At 31.5% G+C, this 23,997-nt stretch overlaps 1 protein-coding gene across 1 annotated transcript in view; it reads left to right on the top strand.

Moving 5' to 3' along the window:
- LOC139481950 (multiple epidermal growth factor-like domains protein 6) overlaps nt 1–21,851 on the top strand; it is a 54,168-nt gene extending 32,317 nt beyond the window's left edge. The window contains exons 7-14 of the mRNA XM_071265558.1: nt 3,141–3,275; nt 8,330–8,467; nt 9,926–10,069; nt 14,676–14,768; nt 15,570–15,681; nt 17,768–17,829; nt 20,230–20,260; nt 21,655–21,851. Of these exons, the coding sequence (XP_071121659.1) occupies nt 3,141–3,275; nt 8,330–8,467; nt 9,926–10,069; nt 14,676–14,768; nt 15,570–15,681; nt 17,768–17,829; nt 20,230–20,260; nt 21,655–21,787 (848 nt within the window). The 3' untranslated portion in view covers nt 21,788–21,851. The remainder of the gene's footprint in view (nt 1–3,140; nt 3,276–8,329; nt 8,468–9,925; nt 10,070–14,675; nt 14,769–15,569; nt 15,682–17,767; nt 17,830–20,229; nt 20,261–21,654) is intronic.
- The last annotated feature ends 2,146 nt before the right edge of the window (nt 21,852–23,997 follow it).

The raw sequence follows: 23,997 nt of genomic DNA, 5'->3' as shown, positions 1-23,997 counted from the left end.
GGTTGACGAAATTAAATAGGGAATAAAATCACTTTTGGTACATGTGGTAAAATCGCTCTTGGTAGAATTTTTCTAAACAACTCTTACAACAAAAAACATATCTTGTCACAATTTAAAAAAATGCTTCTTACATAAAACGAAAGACATACTACTGATCATTTAGATTTAATAGTCTAAGAACCCCATTGGGTCCAGAGTCGCAATATTTATTTTCATAAAAAATAGGCCTTTTTATGTTATTAAACTCTATCTGTGCTTCTTAGTTGAACAGTGAAATACTGCCTAGAAAATATTCTAGAGAAAAGGGTTAGGTTTATTAGAAATATTTCAGAACAGCTTATTTCCACTTTACAATAGAAATTCTGCTTACAAATTTATAGTATTTTAAGTGTCATCATTTTGAATTTCACAATCAATATATTATTGAATGAAGGATAACTGTGATAAGCTATCATAATAACCCATTTCAAATGACATTTTATAGATGACGAGAGTAATTTTTTTTTAGAAAAATACTAAAAAAATGATTATTCTACATGACTATTTTCTAGTGGCTGTGTAAGTTGGTATAAAAATATATTGTATATCTGCACCTTCATGACCTTAATGATATAATCATATGATAAGAGGATTATTTAGCAGGTGGTGGGACAGATCTTGTGCATTTACGAAATGATTGTAAAATTGGATAATACTTCGCTATGGGAATACAATCCTTTTATGTGAGAACTAATTTCGCCATCTAATTAATACTTCATGCTAATGTTGCTGATAGAGTTTGACGACAACGGACGCTGTCAATGACTTGCTTTCGAAACGATAGAAACATGATTTATTAATTTCTCCGATAAATATAGAGTCTTTAAAATTATTGAGTTATCATTTGAATATCGAATTTGACAAATTCTTTTTTAAAGTGAGAAACTCGGCCAAAACTTTATAATTGATATTCAATGAGGAAAATTTGATAAATGAAAGCAACAGTAGTATGACGATATCGAAATTCAACAATCGACTGAGAGAAGGGAAAAATCCAGGTGACAAACTAAAACAAAGAGAAACACATCATCTATACGAAAAAAAACTACGAAACAACAGAAACACTAAAGTGCAACAAAAAACCAATTTCACAATCAATATATTATTGAATGAAGGATAACTGTGATAAGCTATCATAATAACCCATTTCAAATGACATTTTATAGATGACGAGAGTAATTTTTTTTTAGAAAAATACTAAAAAAATGATTATTCTACATGACTATTTTCTAGTGGCTGTGTAAGTTGGTATAAAAATATATTGTATATCTGCACCTTCATGACCTTAATGATATAATCATATGATAAGAGGATTATTTAGCAGGTGGTGGGACAGATCTTGTGCATTTACGAAATGATTGTAAAATTGGATAATACTTCGCTATGGGAATACAATCCTTTTATGTGAGAACTAATTTCGCCATCTAATTAATACTTCATGCTAATGTTGCTGATAGAGTTTGACGACAACGGACGCTGTCAATGACTTGCTTTCGAAACGATAGAAACATGATTTATTAATTTCTCCGATAAATATAGAGTCTTTAAAATTATTGAGTTATCATTTGAATATCGAATTTGACAAATTCTTTTTTAAAGTGAGAAACTCGGCCAAAACTTTATAATTGATATTCAATGAGGAAAATTTGATAAATGAAAGCAACAGTAGTATGACGATATCGAAATTCAACAATCGACTGAGAGAAGGGAAAAATCCAGGTGACAAACTAAAACAAAGAGAAACACATCATCTATACGAAAAAAAACTACGAAACAACAGAAACACTAAAGTGCAACAAAAAACCAATTTCACAATCAATATATTATTGAATGAAGGATAACTGTGATAAGCTATCATAATAACCCATTTCAAATGACATTTTATAGATGACGAGAGTAAATTTTTTTTAGAAAAATACTAAAAAAATGATTATTCTACATGACTATTTTCTAGTGGCTGTGTAAGTTGGTATAAAAATATATTGTATATCTCCACCTTCATGACCTTAATGATGTAATCATATGATAAGAGGATTATTTAGCAGGTGGTGGGACATATCTTGTGCATTTACGAAATGATTGTAAAATTGGATAATACTTCGCTATGGGAATACAATCCTTTTATGTGAGAACTAATTTCGCCATCTAATTAATACTTCATGCTAATGTTGCTGATAGAGTTTGACGACAACGGACGCTGTCAATGAGTTGCTTTCGAAACGATAGAAACATGATTTATTAATTTCTCCGATAAATATAGAGTCTTTAAAATTATTGAGTTACCATTTGAATATCGAATTTGACAAATTCTTTTTTAAAGTGAGAAACTCGGCCAAAACTTTATAATTGATATTCAATGAGGAAAATTTGATAAATGAAAGCAACAGTAGTATGACGATATCGAAATTCAACAATCGACTGAGAGAAGGGAAAAATCCAGGTGACAAACTAAAACAAAGAGAAACACATCATCTATAAGAAAAAAAAAACTACGAAACAACAGAAACACTAAAGTGCAACAAAAAACCAAACGACAATGCAACACACACAAGAACGAACTATAATATAACAACTGCCATTTGCTGACTTGGTAAATCCGATAATCCTCTAGTAGTTCTAGCTTAATCTGTTTCTCTAATGAATATCGGATAAATTGTCAGGTTTGATAAACGAAAATCAACTTCGTGTGCCTTCTATAGTCCACACAGTTGTCAATAATAACACCTGTAAGAACAATTTGATTCACAAAGTATGTTTTGAACTTAAACGCAGGCAATCATCTTCGGAGATCATAGGCTGTCACACTTTAATATATTTTTCTATACAAAGGTTACAAAATGGGTTTAATTGTTACAGAATTAGAGTAAAACAAAACAAATCGCGTTTCAATTTTATACCGACTTAATCAGCTCGAAAATCGTCTCAGTCTTGGTTTGATTCTCTCTAATAAGTTCTTATCCAAGTCTTTGAATAACTTGTATAGCCTTTCTATACTGCAATGCACTAAAAACTGTAATAAAACACCTAGCAAAAAGCTGTTATATAAATTGAGTGCTTAATTTCAAAACATCTATTATTTCGAATTTATGATTGCTTTTTAGGTTGTCCGCCTACACACTATGGTCCTTTGTGTAACATAACGTGTCCTCAAAACTGTAAAGGTCCGTGTGACCTAGATTTAGGGCATTGTACATTTGGATGTATAGATGGTTGGACTGGGATAAGTTGTGAACAAGGTAAAACATAGTATGTAAGTCATGCATTTATAGCGATTTAATTACAAGAGATATGTAATGTAAAAGTAAGTGTAAAGACGTCATTATAGTCATGACCTTTGCAATGTAAATAGATATGTTTCGACAGATTAATTGTAATATGCATAACATTAAATAGAACTTACAACATGTGGTATGAGTGTCAATGAGACAATTCTTAATCCAAGTAACAATGTGTAAAAAGTAAATAACTAAAGGTCAAGACATTCAACATGGAGTATTGGCTTTCACCGCATAGCAGGCTATAAATTGCCCAGAATGTCTAGTGTAAACCAATTCAAACATGAAAACCGACAGTTTTATATATGTAACAATCAGAAAGCTATACTTCCCCTCAAACGTGTCCGATTCCCCCAAACGTGTTCGCATGACGTTACTGAACTGCAAAACATGTCTAAATTGTAAAACAGCGTCAACGCTTGTCATTTGTATAAACGCCCAAACGTGTTCATATTTTGATTTTTTATTGGAGATGTCATCCGTGTAAATATTTTAAATACGTAGGTAATTTGGTTATTGCTTTTTCATAAACTATACTCATTTTGCTATTTCATTAAAAAATAGAAAATGACTTTAGGTCTTCTTTTTTTAAACCGGCCTAATAACATGGGTAAAAATGGGGACCTTCGCTAAGCTATGTTGGATGAAAATGTAAGCAGGAATGCTCAGTTAGTTTGTAGATATAAAATAAGATATCTCGTGTATGGAGAATTCCCCAGTCATTGCGCAATTTTAACTGAAGTCATAAAAAAATCGTTTTTACTCGCTCTTGAATTTTTAAAATTAAAATCTCAACTTGTGCTAGCCTGAATAACAGTAAACATTTAGGTCAAATCCTCAATTCCTGGTATGATAATAAAACCTATTTACAGTATAAAAAAGAAGATACGGTGTGATTGCCAATGAGACAACTTTCCGGAAGATACCACATGACACAGAAATTAACAACTTTGGGTCATCGTACGACCGTCAACAATGAGTAAAGCCCATACCGCATACACAGCTATAAAAGACCCGGAAAGGACAAATGTATTTTGCTGACATAATATCGTTCAAATAATGCATGCAATATTTGACACTGGACGTTATGTCTCTTGTTTGCGTGTCTTAAGCGAAGCTCGAAACCTAAAAATCATTAAAAAAAATGACAACCAGTTTATGATTTGAAGAGCTTAAAGTAAATTCTGCTAAAAGCTCGCCATGCAATATTCGGATTAATATAAAAGCATCATCAGAGTTTATTAGTACAAAATAATTTACATTCAAAGATTAATTCAACTGTACAAAAATTATTTGTATGTTCGTCTAAAATGAGCATGAAAAACTTGCAACTGATCAATAAGCAAATACAGTCAGAAGTTATTACAATTATGATAATCATTAACAACAATTGAACATTGAACAAACTAATGCTAATAAATGACCACTTCATCAACTGTGTCCCCCATCATAGAATAGCTGTTATTTCATTCGGAAAATGATTGTGTTAACGCTAAAAGACGTGAGAAGACGTTACTAAGTTGAAAAACTTGTGTCTAATCCATTTGTCTCTTTTTGGAACAATAAACATATGTTTAAACTAAAAGACGTGAGACGTTCTGGCGGGTAATAGTGGACACGTTTTGGTGATAACAATTATCGGACACGTTTGGGGGTTCTGAAATCGAATACGTTGTGGTATATTGAATATAACGGACACGTTTGGTGGAATTGGACACCTTAGGGGGAAGGACACGTTTGGGAGTGTTACATATATATACACAGAGAAAAAAGTATTGCAACACCAAATTGAAATTCAAATTAAAAATAGTTATCAAAGGTACCAAGATTATAATTTAGTACGCCAGACGCGCGTTTCGTCTACATAAGACTTATCAGTGACGCTCATATCAAAATATTTATAAAGCCAGCCAAGTACAGAGTTGAAGAGCATTGAGGATCTAAAATTCCAAAACGTTGTGCCAAATACGGCTAAGGTAATCTATGCCTGGGCTCAGGAAATCCTTAGTTTTTAGAAAAAAATCAAAGTTTTGTAAACAGGAAATTTATAAAAATGACCACATTATTAATATTCATGTCAACACCGAAGTATTGACTACTGGGCTAGTGATACCCTTTTGGACGAAACGTCCACCAGCAGTGGCATCGACCCAGTGGCGTAAATAGTTATCAAAGGTACCAAGATTATAATTTAGTACGCCAGACGCGCGTTTCGTCTACATAAGATTCATCATCTTCACTCTTTATTTTTTTGTGGTATAATTTGTTGAGATAGAACTAATTAAACATGATTTAAATATCACCTGAGTTTAATCAATAAATATCGACTAGATAAGTTCTTATCTGCACATGCAGATACTGAACTCGTAAACAATAAAAACAGATGTTTTTATCCTCATTGTTTTCAACACTTTAAATAACCAAGTTTATAAAGTTATGTGATTGACACCTTGTAATTGGTCACCCACAACTCATAACTGCAGCAAGATGGCAGATAATCGGCATGCGAGAATCATGTATGTTGTTGTGACAATTGCACTTATTGTTGGTCATCACCATTCCACTATAAGTTGTTTTGAGAATAAAAATCAGGCAACCAACGATGTTAAAGACCTTCAGAAATCAAGAAGGCAAAATATATTATATAATATTATATGGTTATAAACAACAAATAACATAAGGTTATATACATAAAATCCAACATGTCCAAACTACAAATATTGCAAAAATAAAAACAAAACAATCCAAGAACGATCGACAGGTTTTTGTTAAACAATTTCTTAATGTTTTGTGAATGTAAAAAATGTAAAACGAAAGTGTAGGAATAGACGAATACGATTAGATCAAGGTTGACAAATCAAAAGAATTGTAATTGAGAAAAATAAATCAATCAAATTTCATTGTTTTTAGTGTTGTTTTGAAATGATTTTATTGCATATTTTTTTCAACCAAGGCAATATAAAATTTCAATGGTAAATATGATTTTAAATCATTTCGACTCGATATAAATCTTTTATAAAAGATACATTTAGCAGAGTGTAGATCGTTTCATGCTCAGAAGAGTAAATGAGCTGGTTAAAGCAAACTCTGCCTTCTCAAACTGTTAAAGAGATTAAGCCGTGAAGCAGTATTTTTAAAGACTTCTGACTCAGTTCATCCGTCCACCAATTTATATATTCGATCCTTATGTCAAAGGTCAAATTTGCTGTCCTGTTTTCTTCTTACATTTAAATATACTCTTTTTATAAATTTAGTATGATGAAACAATTATTCCCCAAAAAGAAACCGTTTAAAGTAGAATATACGTTTAAAATGTATAAAAGAAGGTTTTGTTAACACAAAAATTTAAGTATATTTAATGTCAAATAAATATTTACATGTACATTCGCCCAATGAAAAAAAGAATTCAAAAATCGGAATCATGCGACGTTTCTGTGTTTATATAAGAAATACATTGATAGTATCAAGAATAAACTAGTTTCAATTTGATAATAATTGTCTTAAATTATTAAAATGCAGATTTGAATACGCAAGCTATACACAGTGAAAATGTTCTTAAGTCAAACCCTTTTTTTCATTTTGTGACCTTAATTCAAATGACAAATGACTCTTAGATTTGACGATTTTGAAATCAGTTATCTACTATTACGCGCTCGGAATCGTCTGTTATATTTTTTCAACAAAAGAGAAATTATGCAAGCATACTATGCTCATGCTACATGTATGAAGTAGATTTTATTTTATAGAAAAGCGAGAGTATAATGTACCGATACGTGACATAACGAGCAGACGATATAGTAAATGCTTTTATTGATATAAATGATCTCGTGGTCACATTGGTGTTTTCAATATTGATAACAAACTCTTATATATTTAAAAATTCAAGACAGCCCAAAACACAGGTTCAAGTTGAATTATTTGATAGATGTCAACAACTTTATATATGTGGGGTTATTACAAAAGAGAACCGAAAGATTTCAAAGGGATATTAAAACCGATTAGTCGAAAAGTAAATGACAATGCCATGGCAAAAAAGCAAAACAAACAAAAACGACAAATACAAAAAAAAAACAAAAAGAACACAACACAACAAAGATAACTTAAGACTGATCAACACAATTTCCATCTCAAAATTAAAGAGATTTCAGTTAATGAATTATTTTTGACAACAAAACCTAATTAGTACAATTAAACCTGTAAATCCCGTCTGTTATGTTGTGGAATACTGTCAAGAACAAACAATGAAAACAAATGGATAGAATAGAAACATCGTTAATAAAGATTTATAGATGTAAGAAGATGTGCTATGAGTACCATTGAGACACTTCCCGACCAACGTAACAATGTGTAAACAGTAAACAATTAAAGGTTAAAGTATAGCACTCACAACACGGAGCCTTGGCTCATACCGAACAGCTATATGATACATGTTTATAGATAGATGGATAGTTTTTTTAAGTACAACCTATTACATATATATGAAATACAATATATATCAGTTTTAAACATATGTAGTCAATAAACGTGTATATTTATATTAACCGACCTTTATTTAATTGTATAAATAGGATGAAATTTACGTTGAATAAGGCAGTCGAGTGAATATTTGATGAAATACTGATTGAATTATTCGATTTTAGTCACCATAACATTTTATTTTAATTTTTTTTAATTCATTTCATAAAGCAGTTGTTTTTATTATACATGATCATTACCAACATTGCAAAATAAAATTCATCCACATCATACATGCTAAAAGATGTTTTTCTTTATATTTTGCGATTGTGCACGGTAACTTAAAGTTTTTTGTTTTTGTGTTGCTTGGTTTTAAGTTTGCTATGCAATTTTTATCGACAAGTTGTTGTCATTATCATATACATCAATCTTTTTCTGATATCGAAAAATAAACATCAATGAAGTTTTGTGAATCGTGATGAAAATGTTTGCAAATTGCCCTAATGTAGTTTACATTTTATATTTTTTGTGATTTTATGTAGTACATTATATTTTTAAAGTATGTCATGCTGGATTCTACGGCAAAGATTGTCTAGAAATATGTTCAGCAACCTGTTTGAATCCACCGTGTCATCACGTGACAGGAGAATGCATCGGTGGATGTCAAGATGGATGGCAGTCATTTAATTGCTCACAAGGTGTGTTAATTTTATCTTAGAAATATGCTATTAACAAGTGTTTGATATCTTTTATTATACAGCATGTACAGTTAAACAAGGAAGCTTTATTCAAAGCCAAAGAGTAGCAGATGTAAGCTTAAACTTGAATTGATCATATGCAAACTACAATTAAAATAGGCAAAGGCCGTATTCACATTGACCTAAATTCGGTGTTGTGTTAGTGTAACTCACACGTAAACTAAACACACTTGCGTTCTCATTGATAAAACACAATGTTTACATATAGTTTAAATCATGTTTTGTCTACACACAGTCGATAGTCAACGCAGGCCTTGTGTAGGTTAAGTGTACATAAAACTAGGCATTTAGGACATTAGTTTAACCGTGTTTATATTTAAGGAGGAAAATATTTTTGAAAACAATTGATATTTTTAACGAATTATTAACAAAGTTCTTTACAGAAATTGTTGTCTGAAATGTATATGTTTATTTGTTTTAAATTTTTTTAACGTACTTTGTTAACCCCTGATCAAGACTCAAAGCAGCATCATTGCCCAACTCATAAGGCAGCAATCATTAGATTTTCGGGGGTGGAGCTATGTATTTTTGTCGGAAAAAAAGTTTGTTTCCAATTACTGGAGAAAAAAATGTTTTTGTCCCGGAACAAAATTGTTTGTTACACCCTCAGCTGCCTCTATATGTAATGCTAAAATTGAAAGAAGTCACCAAAAAATTTGTCATTAAAAAAACCATAGCCCCCCCCCCCCCCCCTAAATAAAACAGTTGCTGCCTAATTCATTTGGTAAGGACTTCCCGAATCGACTTGACGTACATAGAAATATTCGCCACTGGTCTTTACTCAAACAACGATTCACGCATACATGCATTGTTAAAAAAAAGTGTGAGGTAAATGATATGTTTTTCTAGTATCTCAGATCCGTTAAATTACACTTAAAATAAAAAAAAAAACCATTAACCTCTTCCTTTGCCAAATACTCCTTGGAGAAGAAATAGCATTTGAAACAAACAGAAAAGATAAAAATGCTGTGATCCCTAATATCTCAATCCTTTTTTTTCTTTGTCTGTAAACGCGCTGCTTCAGCCTACCTTTTCTAATGCGTAATCGAGACATCTTGAGTATATTATTTAAACTTCTGCAAATCATCAAAATGGCTTTTATAAAGGAGCAACCACTTAACTTCAAAAAAAGGGGGGGGGTAATTTTTTTTTTTATCTGAGTAAGATTTTTTTTCGTGCGAAATTTTTTTCTCTCAATATTTAACACTATAATGTATGGGGAAACTCTTGATTCAGAATAATTTTTTTTATCATCTCTATGACCCGATTTTTTTTTATCCAATTAGGGATCGGATTATCTCCATCCCCCCTTTTTTTTTTAAAGTCAAATGGGCGTTCCTTACTGCTAAAAAATCATGTAAATATTTATATGATGTTGATTTCTATACATATATTCAGAATGTCCTTATGGTCAATTTGGGAGAAACTGTTCTGGGTTTTGTGATGGATGTATTGCAAGAACCTGTCACCATGTTAGTGGATTGTGTGATAATTCATCCGCCTGTAATTATGGTTATAAATACTCTCAATACTGTGATACAGGTACGTAAAGTTTTAAATATCTCATTTATTTGAAAGTTTAACATACTTTTATGTCATTTTAAAATAAGAAGATGTACAATATGATTTTAACCAACGTTTAACCTCCGATTAGATCATTTGTTAATAGCGAAAGCTATTAGGAAGACTTCCTATTTCTTGAACACTGATAGAAAAAGGTTTCCCAAGTCAGAAGCACAAAACAAATCAGAATTAAGCCAATATCCCTTGTAAGAAGATCTCATAAAACATGTAAAGCATTTAAAGAACACAAGTTTGACCGTGTCCTTCAACCTCAGAGAAAACTATGGAAGATGAATGTATAGCCAAGGTCGTGGTTTTTTTCCTTTCCATTTTTGAAGAAGCAATATGCCACAAACGCCATTAAATTATACAACACAACATCAAGAAGGAATTTCATACCGGTATATCACATAGCAATTTATGTGAAACGATGTTTGCTGTCTGTCTGTTTGCTTGCGCGCAGTGCTAAATACACGATATAAAACTACAACTCTGTTCTTTCTATTAAAAAATTACAACAAATTAACCAAAGTGTTTGATTTAAAAGTTCAAAGTGATGTTTGTCAATCGCCTCACCTATAAGAAAAGCATTTATAAAGTAACTTTTTCAATGCTCACATGTAATAAAACCGACGTTGGAATTACACATGCTACACAAATTCCTTAAACATTAGTGTTTCAGTGCGATACTATCTACGTTGGTGGCGGTATATATTAAAAGGTGTACACTTCAATATTCATTGATTTTTTTTTGTGCGATGGCATGAACATTATTCATCTGAACGCTTTACTGTTTTACAACTATTCATAGCAGGTGTTAACACCAGGAAGAATATCTTCAAAATCTTACTTCTCGACGTGACTTATATAAATATATAATAATTATTAGTTTAACATTGACAGAACTCACCTTCAGAAAATCTGCTCTGAACTGATCAATACTTTTGATCTGACACCATCGGTAACTACTAGTATTTTGCATGATAAAATTTGTTTTACGTTGATCCTAGAGTCATGATATTATCACATGCAACGAAAATCTAAACATGTGGCCCTGGCAGAGCATTAAATAATTATTACGCTGCATATGAGAAACACAATCTGATCATTGGTTGGATTCTTGTTATCTATATAGTTTTTGTTATATTCACACATCGTTGACAACTAATGAAATTCGATGCGACTGTCATACAAGTGAGAGTTTTAGCTGTCTATAAAACCAGGTTAAAAAGTAAAATCACAAAAATACTGAACTGAGAGGAAAATCCAATCGGGAAGTCCATAATCACATGACAAAACACATTAAAAAAACGGGCATTATCTAATCTACCAGTTTCGACATTAGAAAATGCATGTACCATGTCAGGAATATGAAAGTTGTTATTCATTTCTTTGTTGTGTTTGAGCATTTGGTTTTGCCATTTGACAATGAATTCCGTTGTGAATAATCCTTTATGTTTTTTTTTTTTTCGAATGTCAACTGTGTTTTTCATTCATCTTTTTAAGTCAATCGGTGTCAGTTGGACACGAAGCGAACATTTTACGATGACTACGAGTATTTTGTTGTGTGCTTTATGAATACAGAAAAAACAAGGAAATAATCTGTAAATTCAGAAATTATTGCGTGCATTGGTATTTAAGTCTCCCAAACAAAGTTTGGAGACTTATTGTTTTAAGTCTCCCAAACAAAGTTTGGAGACTTATTGTTTTTGGTCAGTTCTTATTATTTTTATTATTCTTCCTCTTCCTCTTCTTCTTCTTCTTCCGCCACTTTAAAAATGAACTTGTCCGCAGCGGTTCTCCTAAACGGCTTGTCAGATTTACTTAGGATTTTACAATATGTTAAACTAACATGTCTAGGTGAGCCATCAATCTTTCGTTTGTGCATTGGGGTCTGTTAAGGGGTATCTTGGGGGGTAGAAAGGAGAGGGGGTTTACTATAGAACCCTATGGGATTTTATTTTCTAAAATTTTCAAATGAATATAACTTGAAAACTGTAAGTGAAAGATACATGCAGTCTTCAGAAATGATTAGAGAACAATAAAACAAATCACATGAAATATGGGGGGAGTCCCTGGGGGGTCATCCCCACCCCTTCAATTTGAGAATGTGCTTTTATCTTGTAAACAGTCCAGATCCCCACCCTTAAACTATATATATTATTGAATGGGACGATAAAACAAATCAAATGAAATTAAAGGGAAGTCCCCGGGGGTCATCCCCACCCCATTCAACTTGAGAATGTGCTATTATCTTGTAAACGGTCCAGATCCACACCATAAACAATATATATTCTTGTAGAGGACAATAAAACAAATGAAATGAAATAAAAGTGATGTCCCTGGGGGCTCACCCCACCCCCTCTTGTTTGAAAACTTGTAAAGGGTCAACATCCCCACCCCTAAACCATATCTATTCTTGTATGGGACAATAAAACTAATCAAATGAAATTAAATGGAAGTTCCTGGGGGTCACCCCACCCCGTTCAATTTGAGAATGTACTATTATCTTGTAAGCGGTCCAGATCCCCACCCCTAAACCATATATATTCTTCAATGGGACGATAAAACAAATCAAATGAAATTAAAGGGAAGTCCCCGGGGGTCATCCCCACCACGTTCAATTTGAGAATGTGCTTTTATCTTGTAAACGGTCCAGATCCCCACCCCTAAACCATATATATTCTTGTAGGGGACAATAAAACAAATGAAATGAAATAAAAGTGATGTCCCTAGGGGCTCACCCCACCCCCTCTTGTTTGAAAACTTGTAAACGGTCAACATCCCCACCCCTAAACCATATCTATTCTTGTATGGGACAATAAAAGTAATCAAATGAAATTAAATGGAAGTTCCTGGGGATTGCCCCCCATCCCGTTCAATTTGAGAATGTGCTATTATCTTGTAAATGGTCCAGATCCCCACCCCTAAACCATATATATTCTTGTAGGGGACAATAAAACAAATGAAATAAAATAAAAGGGAAGTCCCGAGGGAGTCACCCTACCCCCTCTTGTTTGAAAACTTGTAAACGGTCAACATCCCTACCCCTAAACCACATATATTCTTGTATGGGACAATAAAACAAATCAAATGAAATGTAGGTAAAGTCCCTGGGGGTCACCACCACCCCCTCCTGTTTGAAAACTTGTAAATGGTGGAGATCCCCACCCGTAAGCCATATATATTCTTGTATTGGACAAAAAATCAAATTAAATGAACATGGGACCATATAAATGGCGAGTTATGGGAGCTTTGTTTGGGAGACTTCGTAACAGCATCCTGTTACAATTACTTCTTGTTATGATTTTGGTTTTTTAGACTAAAATACGATTTTTATTTTTGTGATATTGAGAATAATCCTGTTTAATTCATATAAAAAGTTTTAAAAACCGAGTTTGAATTATTGCAATGATAACCCTATCGAATTTTTCGAGGTTATAAAAACATCACAACAATTTCTGAATTTACAGTATTTATCACAATCAAGGCATATGCTAAATAGGAAAAATCTATCAAATACGCCATATTATGTCACTTTTCAAATGGTTTTTGACAAAAATGAAAATGGCCGCGTTCGTGTTGACTCTCAAACTTTTTATGTTATGTGCTTTTATTTAATAAAACTGCCCTTTAAATATTAAAAATACAAATGTGGTTACTTGAATTTCAGACAGAAACCGTCTAAAATTTAACTTCATTCAGTATGTACTAAGGTGAAAATAAAAAAAATAAAATTTTTTGAGAAATTTGATATTTAAAATATAGCGTGAAAAGGCTGACACGGACTTTTACCTTACATTGCATTGGTATTATTTGTGTCTTAAATCAAAAGAAATACAATCTGCTATAATTTTGCTAAATGACCTTTTAATGAGCTGTTAAATTTTGTATGAACAAATAAATGGGTGTTATGGAGCAAAATATTATACCTTGTTTTGTATGGAAAACACCAAGGAGTTCGAACAGTTGACACAAATGCCAAAATCTCACCTAAGTACATCCTTAAATGCTACAATTGCGAAGATTTCAGTAATTTAGTATGACGCAATGATGCAAGTACCCAATATATGTACATTTAATTGTAAAAAAAACAGCCCATATTTTTGAAACAGAAGCATTCTACTTTCGAATAAATAGTTTAAAGTTTACATTTTAGCAATCTTGTAAAACTGCAATATGTTTGGGCCAAAAAAGGGGTGTCACTTGACCTACTCCTTTTAAAATCGACACCGGACAGAATGTTAATATTTACAATCTTTAATAAAATAAGTTTTACACCAAAGAGACTTCTTGTTAACAAATGTTATCATCGAAGCAGAAAAGCTGTTCCAAAGTAATCTAACACATAGATCACTATTAAATTGTAACAGCATGCACATAAGTATTTGATTTCTATTTAATTTTGCCGTTTGCCTATTGACTTTTTGTTTTGAATTTTCGTCGGACATGTTGTTTTGTTATCTACTTTTGACTTTTTACTAAATCAAAATAAAACGTTATTTCACGGTGTTCTTGAAATATTGTATTCGTATAATTGAGTTGACTTCTTTCTTCGTTGATATTTTTTTTGTTATTTAACTAGCCTGTGAAGGTGGATATTTCGGTGACAACTGCACGTTGAAATGTAATTGTTTGACTGGAACTTGCAACAGCTTAACAGGAAAGTGTTCTAAAGGTAGACAAAATAATTTTCATAAGGTTGACAATCAAACCAAAGTGATATATATATATGTTTTGGGTTGTTGCGTTTGATTCGTTATTTCAAACAGACAAGTTGTAGCTTACATACTCATGGAAATACGAACAGAAATCTAAAACATACTAGATATTTCAAAAGATCACATAAACCACAAACACCTGATTTGTTCGAGAAAAAACTAAAAACATTGACAAAACAACAATATCTCCATTGTCCAGATAGCCTGAAATGGAGTCTCCATTAAAGTTGGCAACCGTAATAACTTAGTACTACTCATCATGTTTACAATCAGATATAAGAAACACGATACTTGTTCACAAAGTACCAAAAAGTCCTCTTTTCGATTTATTTTTTCAAATTGATAATCAAAATAGATTTTGCATTACCATATCTTCCTATATCTATTAACAAAAACAATACGATATGCACAATAGTGTTAATTTCAATTTGTTATCTTAAAGACTTTCTCGAAGTGCATATACCTTGTTGAATACCTGGTTGCTGTGAAATTTATTATTCGTTATTCCCTCATTTAAGTTCGTTTCCCAATAAGCAGTAACATTGATTGGAATGGGGCTGTTTAATACAGAGCGAAAAAGATAATTTGTATATTCAAGAAAAAGATATTTGAAACAAAGTTGCAAATCAAACTAAAGTGGCATTTTCAATTTATGAATTTCTTAGCTCTTAAAGGGATAGAGAGAGAGAGTTTTCTTAATTATTTTGTGGGGATAACTTGATCTTATTGAACATACACTGTATATGATTTTGTTAAAGATGTAACTAAATCACGTCATGAAGAAACGTCTAACGCGGCTGCTATAGGCGGAGGTGCTGCTGCTTTCATAATTGCTGTGCTTATAATAGTGGCGGCTTTTATCGTTTACAAGTAAGTATTAATCGTTATTAAGTATTAGAAAAAATCTGAACTCCAAGCAAAAAAAAAAACAACGTAAAGTCACTTATCAAATGACAAAATCAAAAGCTCAATCAAATCAAAAGAATGGAAAATAATTGTAATTTATTTTCCTGACCTGATACAGGCATCTCCGTATGTAAAAATAGGTGGATAAAACCTCTGATTGTATAGCTACATGTAGCTAAACCTCTCACTTGTACCTCAGTCACAAAACATAGATTATACTGTCAACAATGGGTGAATAAAATAATCAAATAAACAGTAAGTTATATTGCCTCAAAATGCAGAAATATCGTTCATTTTATAATGATCGTTACTATAAATCACCCAACAACTGTATCGCCACAATATTGACACAAGGGCCATAGGCACATACGTATCCAATTACAATAATTTGCATGAATGACAGTTCACTTATTGTGTATAATATGGTCTACTGTTATTAGCCAACTTGTTGAAACTCATTTGATAAAGAAAACGAGATAATGTATCATCAAATTATGATAACAAAGCATCTAAATGAGGTACCACGCATTAAATTAATGTAATAAACATTAAAAAAAAACACCATTATATGACAAACACGTCGAAATAATGCTACATAATATATCTTTGCAAGAAGTGAGCAAGAAGATTGAAGTAACACCTATTTAATGAAAACAATCCGTTGTATCGCCTTAGTTTTATATCAGTCACTTATGTTATGTGTATCAGTGTAGTGCAGAAATGGTAGGATAATTTAAATTCATCCTTTCGTTAATTTTACGAACGCCTTCACGAGTTGGTTGACCGTTATCATGGTTATGGAATAACCGTTTCACAGATGATATCAGATATGTTCCTTACCACGTAACGACAATCCCCTTCCCTTTTCATGAATGTAACCTCTGGTATCTTTCGGTCCATCTTTTGATATAGTCGAAACTCGTTCATTTATTTACAATTTTCCATATTTTATACTACTACAATGTAGTTTATGGTAACGTGAAAAATCTGCATTTGCAATCTTTTTTTTTTATATTATTACCTTATTAGGTGCATTATAATGTAAATTGATTTCTGCGATACTTTATTAATAAACTGTGTAACTTCTAAATATTGTTTTCTGAAGTTGCACAGTTTATGTGTACAAGCTTAAATTTAATAAAGTAACCACTATAAAGAGAATTCATTATCATGAATTCAGCGGATATTGATTGGAAACTTTTCTTTTGATAAGCTGAAATTGCCACATATCATTGAACTGGTCGAGTTATAAAATCAAATGTTATTTCATTATCTCACAAGACTCGACTCGCTTTCGTATTCGAAATTCGTACATGCCTGATACAAGAAGGTAAACGTTTCTATGATAATAGATTTCTCTTTGTTTTAATTAAGAATGTCTTTCCCTTTCCTGAATTATTATTCTAATTTCTTTTAAATAATAATTGTACAAACATCTGCTACTGTTCAGAAGTGTCGGCTTACGTGTAAGACATTAATTAAACCTATCCAATTACAATCAATTATCAGCATTTGTATTATTCTCATAAATAGAAATAGAACCTGGAACTGTCAACTATTTCATGAAAATGCTGAAAAAAACTTTCTTGATTTATTTTTAGGCCAACCAAATATTTTGGGTCAGTTGCATATAAAAGCTTTATAACGTCATGATAAAACTGCAACTGTAATCTTTGCTTTGACGTCTGCCTGCGTCAATAAATGATTTATTACGATGTCCGCTATGAAAATATACTACAGTATACTAACATGACTAGTGTAACCTTAAAATTATTATCTATATTGGCTTACTCTTCAAACCAATAATTGATATTGACCTCTAATTATTTTATGAGGGCTCGTGTATAGATGGAGAATATACCAGACGTACTATATTATGAACATTGTTTTTTTTTTAAACTTTATAAAGGAAATGAGATGAAGTGGAATTACCAATGAAACATTTATCTAGCACAATTCATATGTAACGGTTAAATCAATTATGGGTCAACGTATTATTTATATTATTTTAAACGTCTTATATTTCACCGTTCTGTCTTTTACTTTGCAGGCGCAGATTAATATCATCACAAGACGGGGTTCACACAACGACAAGCGATACGACTACGTACGGTAAGGAAAATGTTCTCGTTTGGTTTTATTTTAAAAGACAAAATAACGTTATTTTTACCCTAGTTATACTTATACCGAACTTTAACCGAGGCGTGCATTACATGCTGCATACATTAATATCACGAGTTTGTTATTTAGAAGTAATATCATCTGTTTGTTTGCAAACCATCACCAGGTTTAAATCAGCAACGAAATGTACAAGTAATGTCTTTGTTTGGTTGATGTTGTTTTATGTAGTCACAATAACAGTAGAGATCACTTCTAACCTCTAATCAAATCTCTCAGAATCTGTCAGGAGAACTGTTCTGGGACAGTGACAGAACTCTCATCCTGACACCTTTTAGACAGTTCTAGCTATAATAGTTCTAAACTAAAATTGATTTGGTCATTTTAGACAGTTCTACCTAGAAATGATCCTAACAGTTCTAACCTTGCACAATTTAAAACAGTTGTACGGCTAATTCAGTTTTATGGCTAGAACAGTTCTACAATTAGAACTGCTTAGTCAGTTCTACGGCTAGAATTGATTAAGTCAACTGATGTGATGACTCATTTTGTCTTTTTTGTTTAATTCGAGTATCACTGATGAGTCTTTTTTAGAGGAACTGCGAGTATTGCCTATCAATTTAGAAGCCCTATATATTTGTACTGAGCATATTGCGTATTAAAAATATATTTGATGAGCATTATACCAGCATAAATTCCTATATGATTACTCCCATTTTTGTCCGAGAGTCGTATCTTGATTTATTTTGCAATGTTTGTTGATTGTAGTTGATAATGTCTTGTTATCCTATTGACCTTGACCTTTTAGGATCGTCTTTCATATTATTGACTCTTTACATGAGATTACTGTGTAATATATTAAAAGATATGATAAGATTGCAAACGAAAAAATCTCCACAAGAAAATAAGGGGCATAAATGTCAGCTTTACCATTCGGCCTTCAACACAAGCAAATATCATGCAATATAGCAAGCATTTACAGGCACTTTTAAACCTTATATAATACAACTAATACGTTGGACCAAATTGTTTGATTTATGCGAAAACAATGAATGACATACAAGTAGGAAAGACAGCAACTATAGCAAATGTGACTCTTCAAAGCTCTCCCTAATCTGGGACAGTGGTTTAACATCACAACTTGTGAATAAACCGTTAACCTTATTGGAAACATGATTGATTATACATATCGTTACGAGATAAAGTTAGGACTTTAAAATGCATCAAATAGGACGAAAGTAGATCTTTTAATTCAATTAGTTACCTTGCAAATACCTAACATCCACGCATTCTAACTTTCATCACAATTCAAAGTGGCAAAACAACTTATTTGGAAGACTATATAAATAGTATGTATTTGATATTATATAAAAAATGAATTAGGATAAGAACAAGCTGTCTGTTTAACAGTAAAAGGAATATTTGTGATCATTAAATCCAAATGGAAGGCAAAGCAACACTTCAAACAATGAACTGTTATTCTGGTTCAAATACATTACAAAATGAAATAATTCCGGGATACTTCAGACATTATTTTTGTGGCATAAACGTGAGGGTAAATGTGATGTCATACAAATAAAAAAGTTCAAGATTTAACCAACATTATCTGGTTTACAATTTGCATGTTGTTTGAATAGACATATGCATACCATATGCATCTAATTGGACATGTAGGAGTTTGTTAATATATGTATTTGAGGTGTTACGGGAGTATTATTAAACATGATAGAATTTGTTCATATATAGTTTGCCAAAACGTAGTACAGTTTAGGATATGTTCAAAGATAAAATGAAAATTATAAGTCAAAGGTTATTTTCGGAGGCTACATGTTGTGTCAAAATGAAAAATTGTGTATAGAAAAAACATCATTATTTGATAAGAAGCAAAACATGATAGAATCTTTAAATAAAATACGAGAAGATAGCTTTTAGTAATATAAATGCTTTGGGAATATCGAAAGGAAAACTAGGGTCATCGTACGTTTTTTCAGGTTAGAGTAAAAATTGAAAAAAATCATGAAGATTCATTCAGAAAATGCACTTTTTCAGATGTTCCTCCCCTAATTTTGACAATTAAAAAACATTAAAAATCAAACAAAAACTAACATAAGCTTGTAAACATATTATTATTTATCATTTAAAATCTTACAAATGTGTTCTTTTAAATGAATATTCAAATTAGTAATCTGCGTTCCTCATAAAAATGTTCTGACTGAATTGAAAATTGAAAATTGGACCTTAGGTTCTCTGATATTTAAAATCTGAGATCTCGAAAGACACCCAAACTACCTTAACGTAGAAACGTGTTAAAAGATTTTAATTTTAAGTTTTACGATCGTATTTTCATATTTACATTTTTCATGAAAACAATTTTGTATTATACATTTATTACAGAAACTAGGAATAATACTAACAACTCACAACAGTAAGTATATATAATTTTCGAAATTATTTTTCGCCCTTCATTTCTGCATTCTTTCATAGGAGTCAATAATATAACAGTTCCCGGTTAGTTTTTTTCTTTCTATACCGTAACTTATATAAAGATTGTCTTTTTATAAACTACAATATAAAAAGGCAACAGTACAATGTAGTTTACCGCTATTCGATATTCATAAATCGATTGAGATAATAAAAAAAATCCGGGTTACAAACTAAAACTGAGGGAAACACATCAAATATAAGAGGAGAAAAATGACACAACAGAAACGCAACACTAAAATGTAACACACATATATAGATATAAAATAATAAATAACCATTATAATTAATAGTCGATCGTAAATTTTGAAGATTTGATTTTACCACTGTTTCAAATTATTTTTGAATTTAAATTTCAATAAAGAACAAAAACTTTATTTCCCGCAACTTGAAATGGAAACATAGTCTTATCTTTCATATCCCTAGATGCAAAATTTGATTTACTTTTAATCCAGTTTTTGACCCAGAGTGAGAATAAACATTTTAAATCGTGAAAGTCCATAGGATCAATTCTAAATAAAACTAACATGTATTTCTTGGAAACAAGTATCAAGTTTTGACTTTTGTTTTCTCAATACCATACTGTGTTGTAATTTCACATATTTTTCATACTAACGTTGGAACTTTCTACATTTTAACTAGTTCCTTAGGACAACGGCAATTTCTCCTCGCTCAAAGATCCAGTCAATTATGTTGATCAACTGCTAAAATGTTTTTTCAGCATATGCATGTTTGTTTAGGGAAATATCAATTAAGTTCAGAACCGTTTCGTTATTGTGAACAGTTTATGGAATATGGTTTATCACATTATACTTAATACTATACGACATTTTGAATTTTCCTCTTATTCGTCAAAAACGGACGAATTTGTTCTAAATTTAAGAGATTGTATGGTTTACCGTTAATATTATTAATACCAATGGGTAAAAACATCTGCTAATGAGCTGGTAGTTTCTAGGAGTATCACTAACTCGGTAGCCAGTTATATTTAAACTGCAATGAATATTACTTGTGGTCCTTTTTGGTTCAATCAGCTCGTTAACGTATAATGAGTTTTAGACTCCTGAGTGTTTACATCTTGGACCAATAACGAGACATTAATGCTCGAAATGTGCATCTGGTGTAGTAAAATTGCTATTGTTTTTGTTTATAAGGTATTCTCTTTTCATCAATTTATTTCCATCATATAGTAACTGAAATTTTACAATGATTTACCCAAAACAATTGGAGTAATTGTATTTTGTTAATACAGTGTACCGTCTTTCATATATGTAAAAGTTTTTTTAAATGTAGCTGTCACTACATTTTACAATCCCTTTTTTGTTCTTGATTTTATAGAAAAGAGCAGCAATACGAAGACCTTATAAGAATGGACCTTTCATCACCATACCAGGATCTGACGTCTCCTTCAGTATCAAACGAATATGAACAAATTGATAACGCATATGTAAATCTTAGCTTACAAATTTAGCGATTGAGTAAACAACTGGAGATTAATGTAAATATTGTTTATACCCAATAAAAGATAAGACTTATATGCTTCTTGCCTTTACAAATGATAAATAAAGACAGTAAGGAACATAATCAAACGAATAATGATGATTACCATTTGAACAAAAATCAAAATGGAGGACAATGCAAGAAAAAAAACATGTTCTGACACTTATAAGTGATATTGCTGAAGGTTTCACGGCTCATAACTAATAAACATTTAACACCTTCACCTCTTTCCTGTCGAAAGAAACAATGTTTTGATATTTTAAAAGCAAAGAAGAGTCTTCGGTTACTCAGGCAGTGTTTTATGGTTTCTTTAGACAAAACAGAATGAAGTTAAAATGGATAACAAATAAAGAATAACATCTTGCATTATCATTACTACATCAACTTCGCTTACATTTATATTTGTATTTTATGAACTTTTAATAATCTTATATAGATATGAAATTGCAAAAAGATGAAAATAGCTTGCACTGCTACAGATATCAACAAAGCAATATCACATTGGAATTCTTTTTACATCTAAATCTACGAGATAAAATCTGGGTACCAATAGGTTAAGAAATGAAAATATCTCCCTAAATGACGCGTGAATTACGAAACAGTAGTATTTGCAACCTATAGAACACTTCATTCAGATGTTATTGCTATATATTTAACACCATGCTTTCTGGTCACGATTGACTAGTGCTGTTGTTGTGTACCACGTTATTTAATAGTTGTTTTATGTTAGTCAAATTGAAAATAATGTATAATGTGTTTAGTATTCAAAACCTTAATGACCTCGTTGATTATTTAAATAGAGATGTAAGATGATAAAGAGCAGATCAGGCATCCAACACTCAGAATATCATAACTTTCCATCATAATGTGTTAAGGCCAGTGTGATGATTAAACTTTGTACTGATTTATTAACTTGTTTAATAAGCTAAACATGAAAGTATTTGTATTTCATAATTCAATGAATATAGATAATATCCGAATATTTGTAAGATTTTTTAAACCACATCGTACAATAGGTATGTCTTTTATAAATGTTGATGTATCATGTATGGCCGGCCAGTATTAAATGGGAACAAATTAGAATGGTTGTCGTTATCTTTTTATTAATAGCTAGGACAAATATGTTATAGTTATTCAAATGATACTGCGACACCACAATATCCATACAAGACATACCATTTTAACCGTAATAAAATACATTGTATTTAAAAGTTTCATTTGACATTATGAAAAAAACGAAGACATCATACATGTACGGCTCTATGAAAATTTACATGTTTTACTATTTTTGTAATAATCTATGGCCATAAAAAATTAAGGTCTATTGAGATCTTGTCAAAGGGAGGGATAAATCATACTATGTAAAAACTCACTCTAATTCAAACAAAATATCCTCTAAAACTGCATTTTCAGATGCCTGATTTTGTTATTGACAACATATTTCTTACGTATGAAGGACATTTTTTTAAACATAAAATCAAAGTACCCATGGAAACTAAATGTGCTTATCAACATGTTCCGTTATTCACATGTGTCTGTCTTCAAAATGTTTTGGAATTTTGGATCCTCAATGCTCTTCAATTTTGTACTTGTTTGGCTTTATAACTATTTTGATATGAGCGTCACTGATGAGTCTTACGTACTAAATTAAAATCCTGGTACTTTTGTTTACTATTTACACCACTGGGTCGATACCACTACTGGTGAACGTTTCGTCTCTTTGAAAAACCAAAAAAGCAAAGATATATTAAAAAATAATCCACTTTTTCAATTAACTGCATGTAAAAGAATCAGAACGTTACAGTGGGAAAGGGATTATAAGTACCACTTTGTCATTGTTTGCAGGTTAGGTACAATATTTGCATTACAGCACGTTACACTTCTTGACACGGACAAAGATCGGCGCATGACAAATTTGTCAAAGTAAACACAGCTTTTTGAGCACACAAGTAAATATTGTAGGTATTCAGATGACATTTGTCCCTTTAAAGGTTGGGGTAATCAATATGTGTCTTCCCAGCCGAATTCTAAAAGAGACTGCTGTGGTGGCTGTGCAATATTTGAGGAAGTAAGGACATGTGCCAACTTTACCTGCATATAGGATATATATTTCCCAACTTATTCGATATTCAAGAGCTTGCAGCTCCTACTCAGACTTTGTAAAACGTCATCAGTGTCTGA

This window comes from Mytilus edulis, chromosome 1 (assembly GCF_963676685.1).
Source record: "Mytilus edulis chromosome 1, xbMytEdul2.2, whole genome shotgun sequence".
NCBI classification, from domain to species: Eukaryota; Metazoa; Mollusca; class Bivalvia; order Mytilida; family Mytilidae; genus Mytilus; species Mytilus edulis.
The sequence above is the reverse complement of the archived record's forward strand: the minus strand, read 5'-3'. Positions and strand labels throughout refer to the sequence as shown.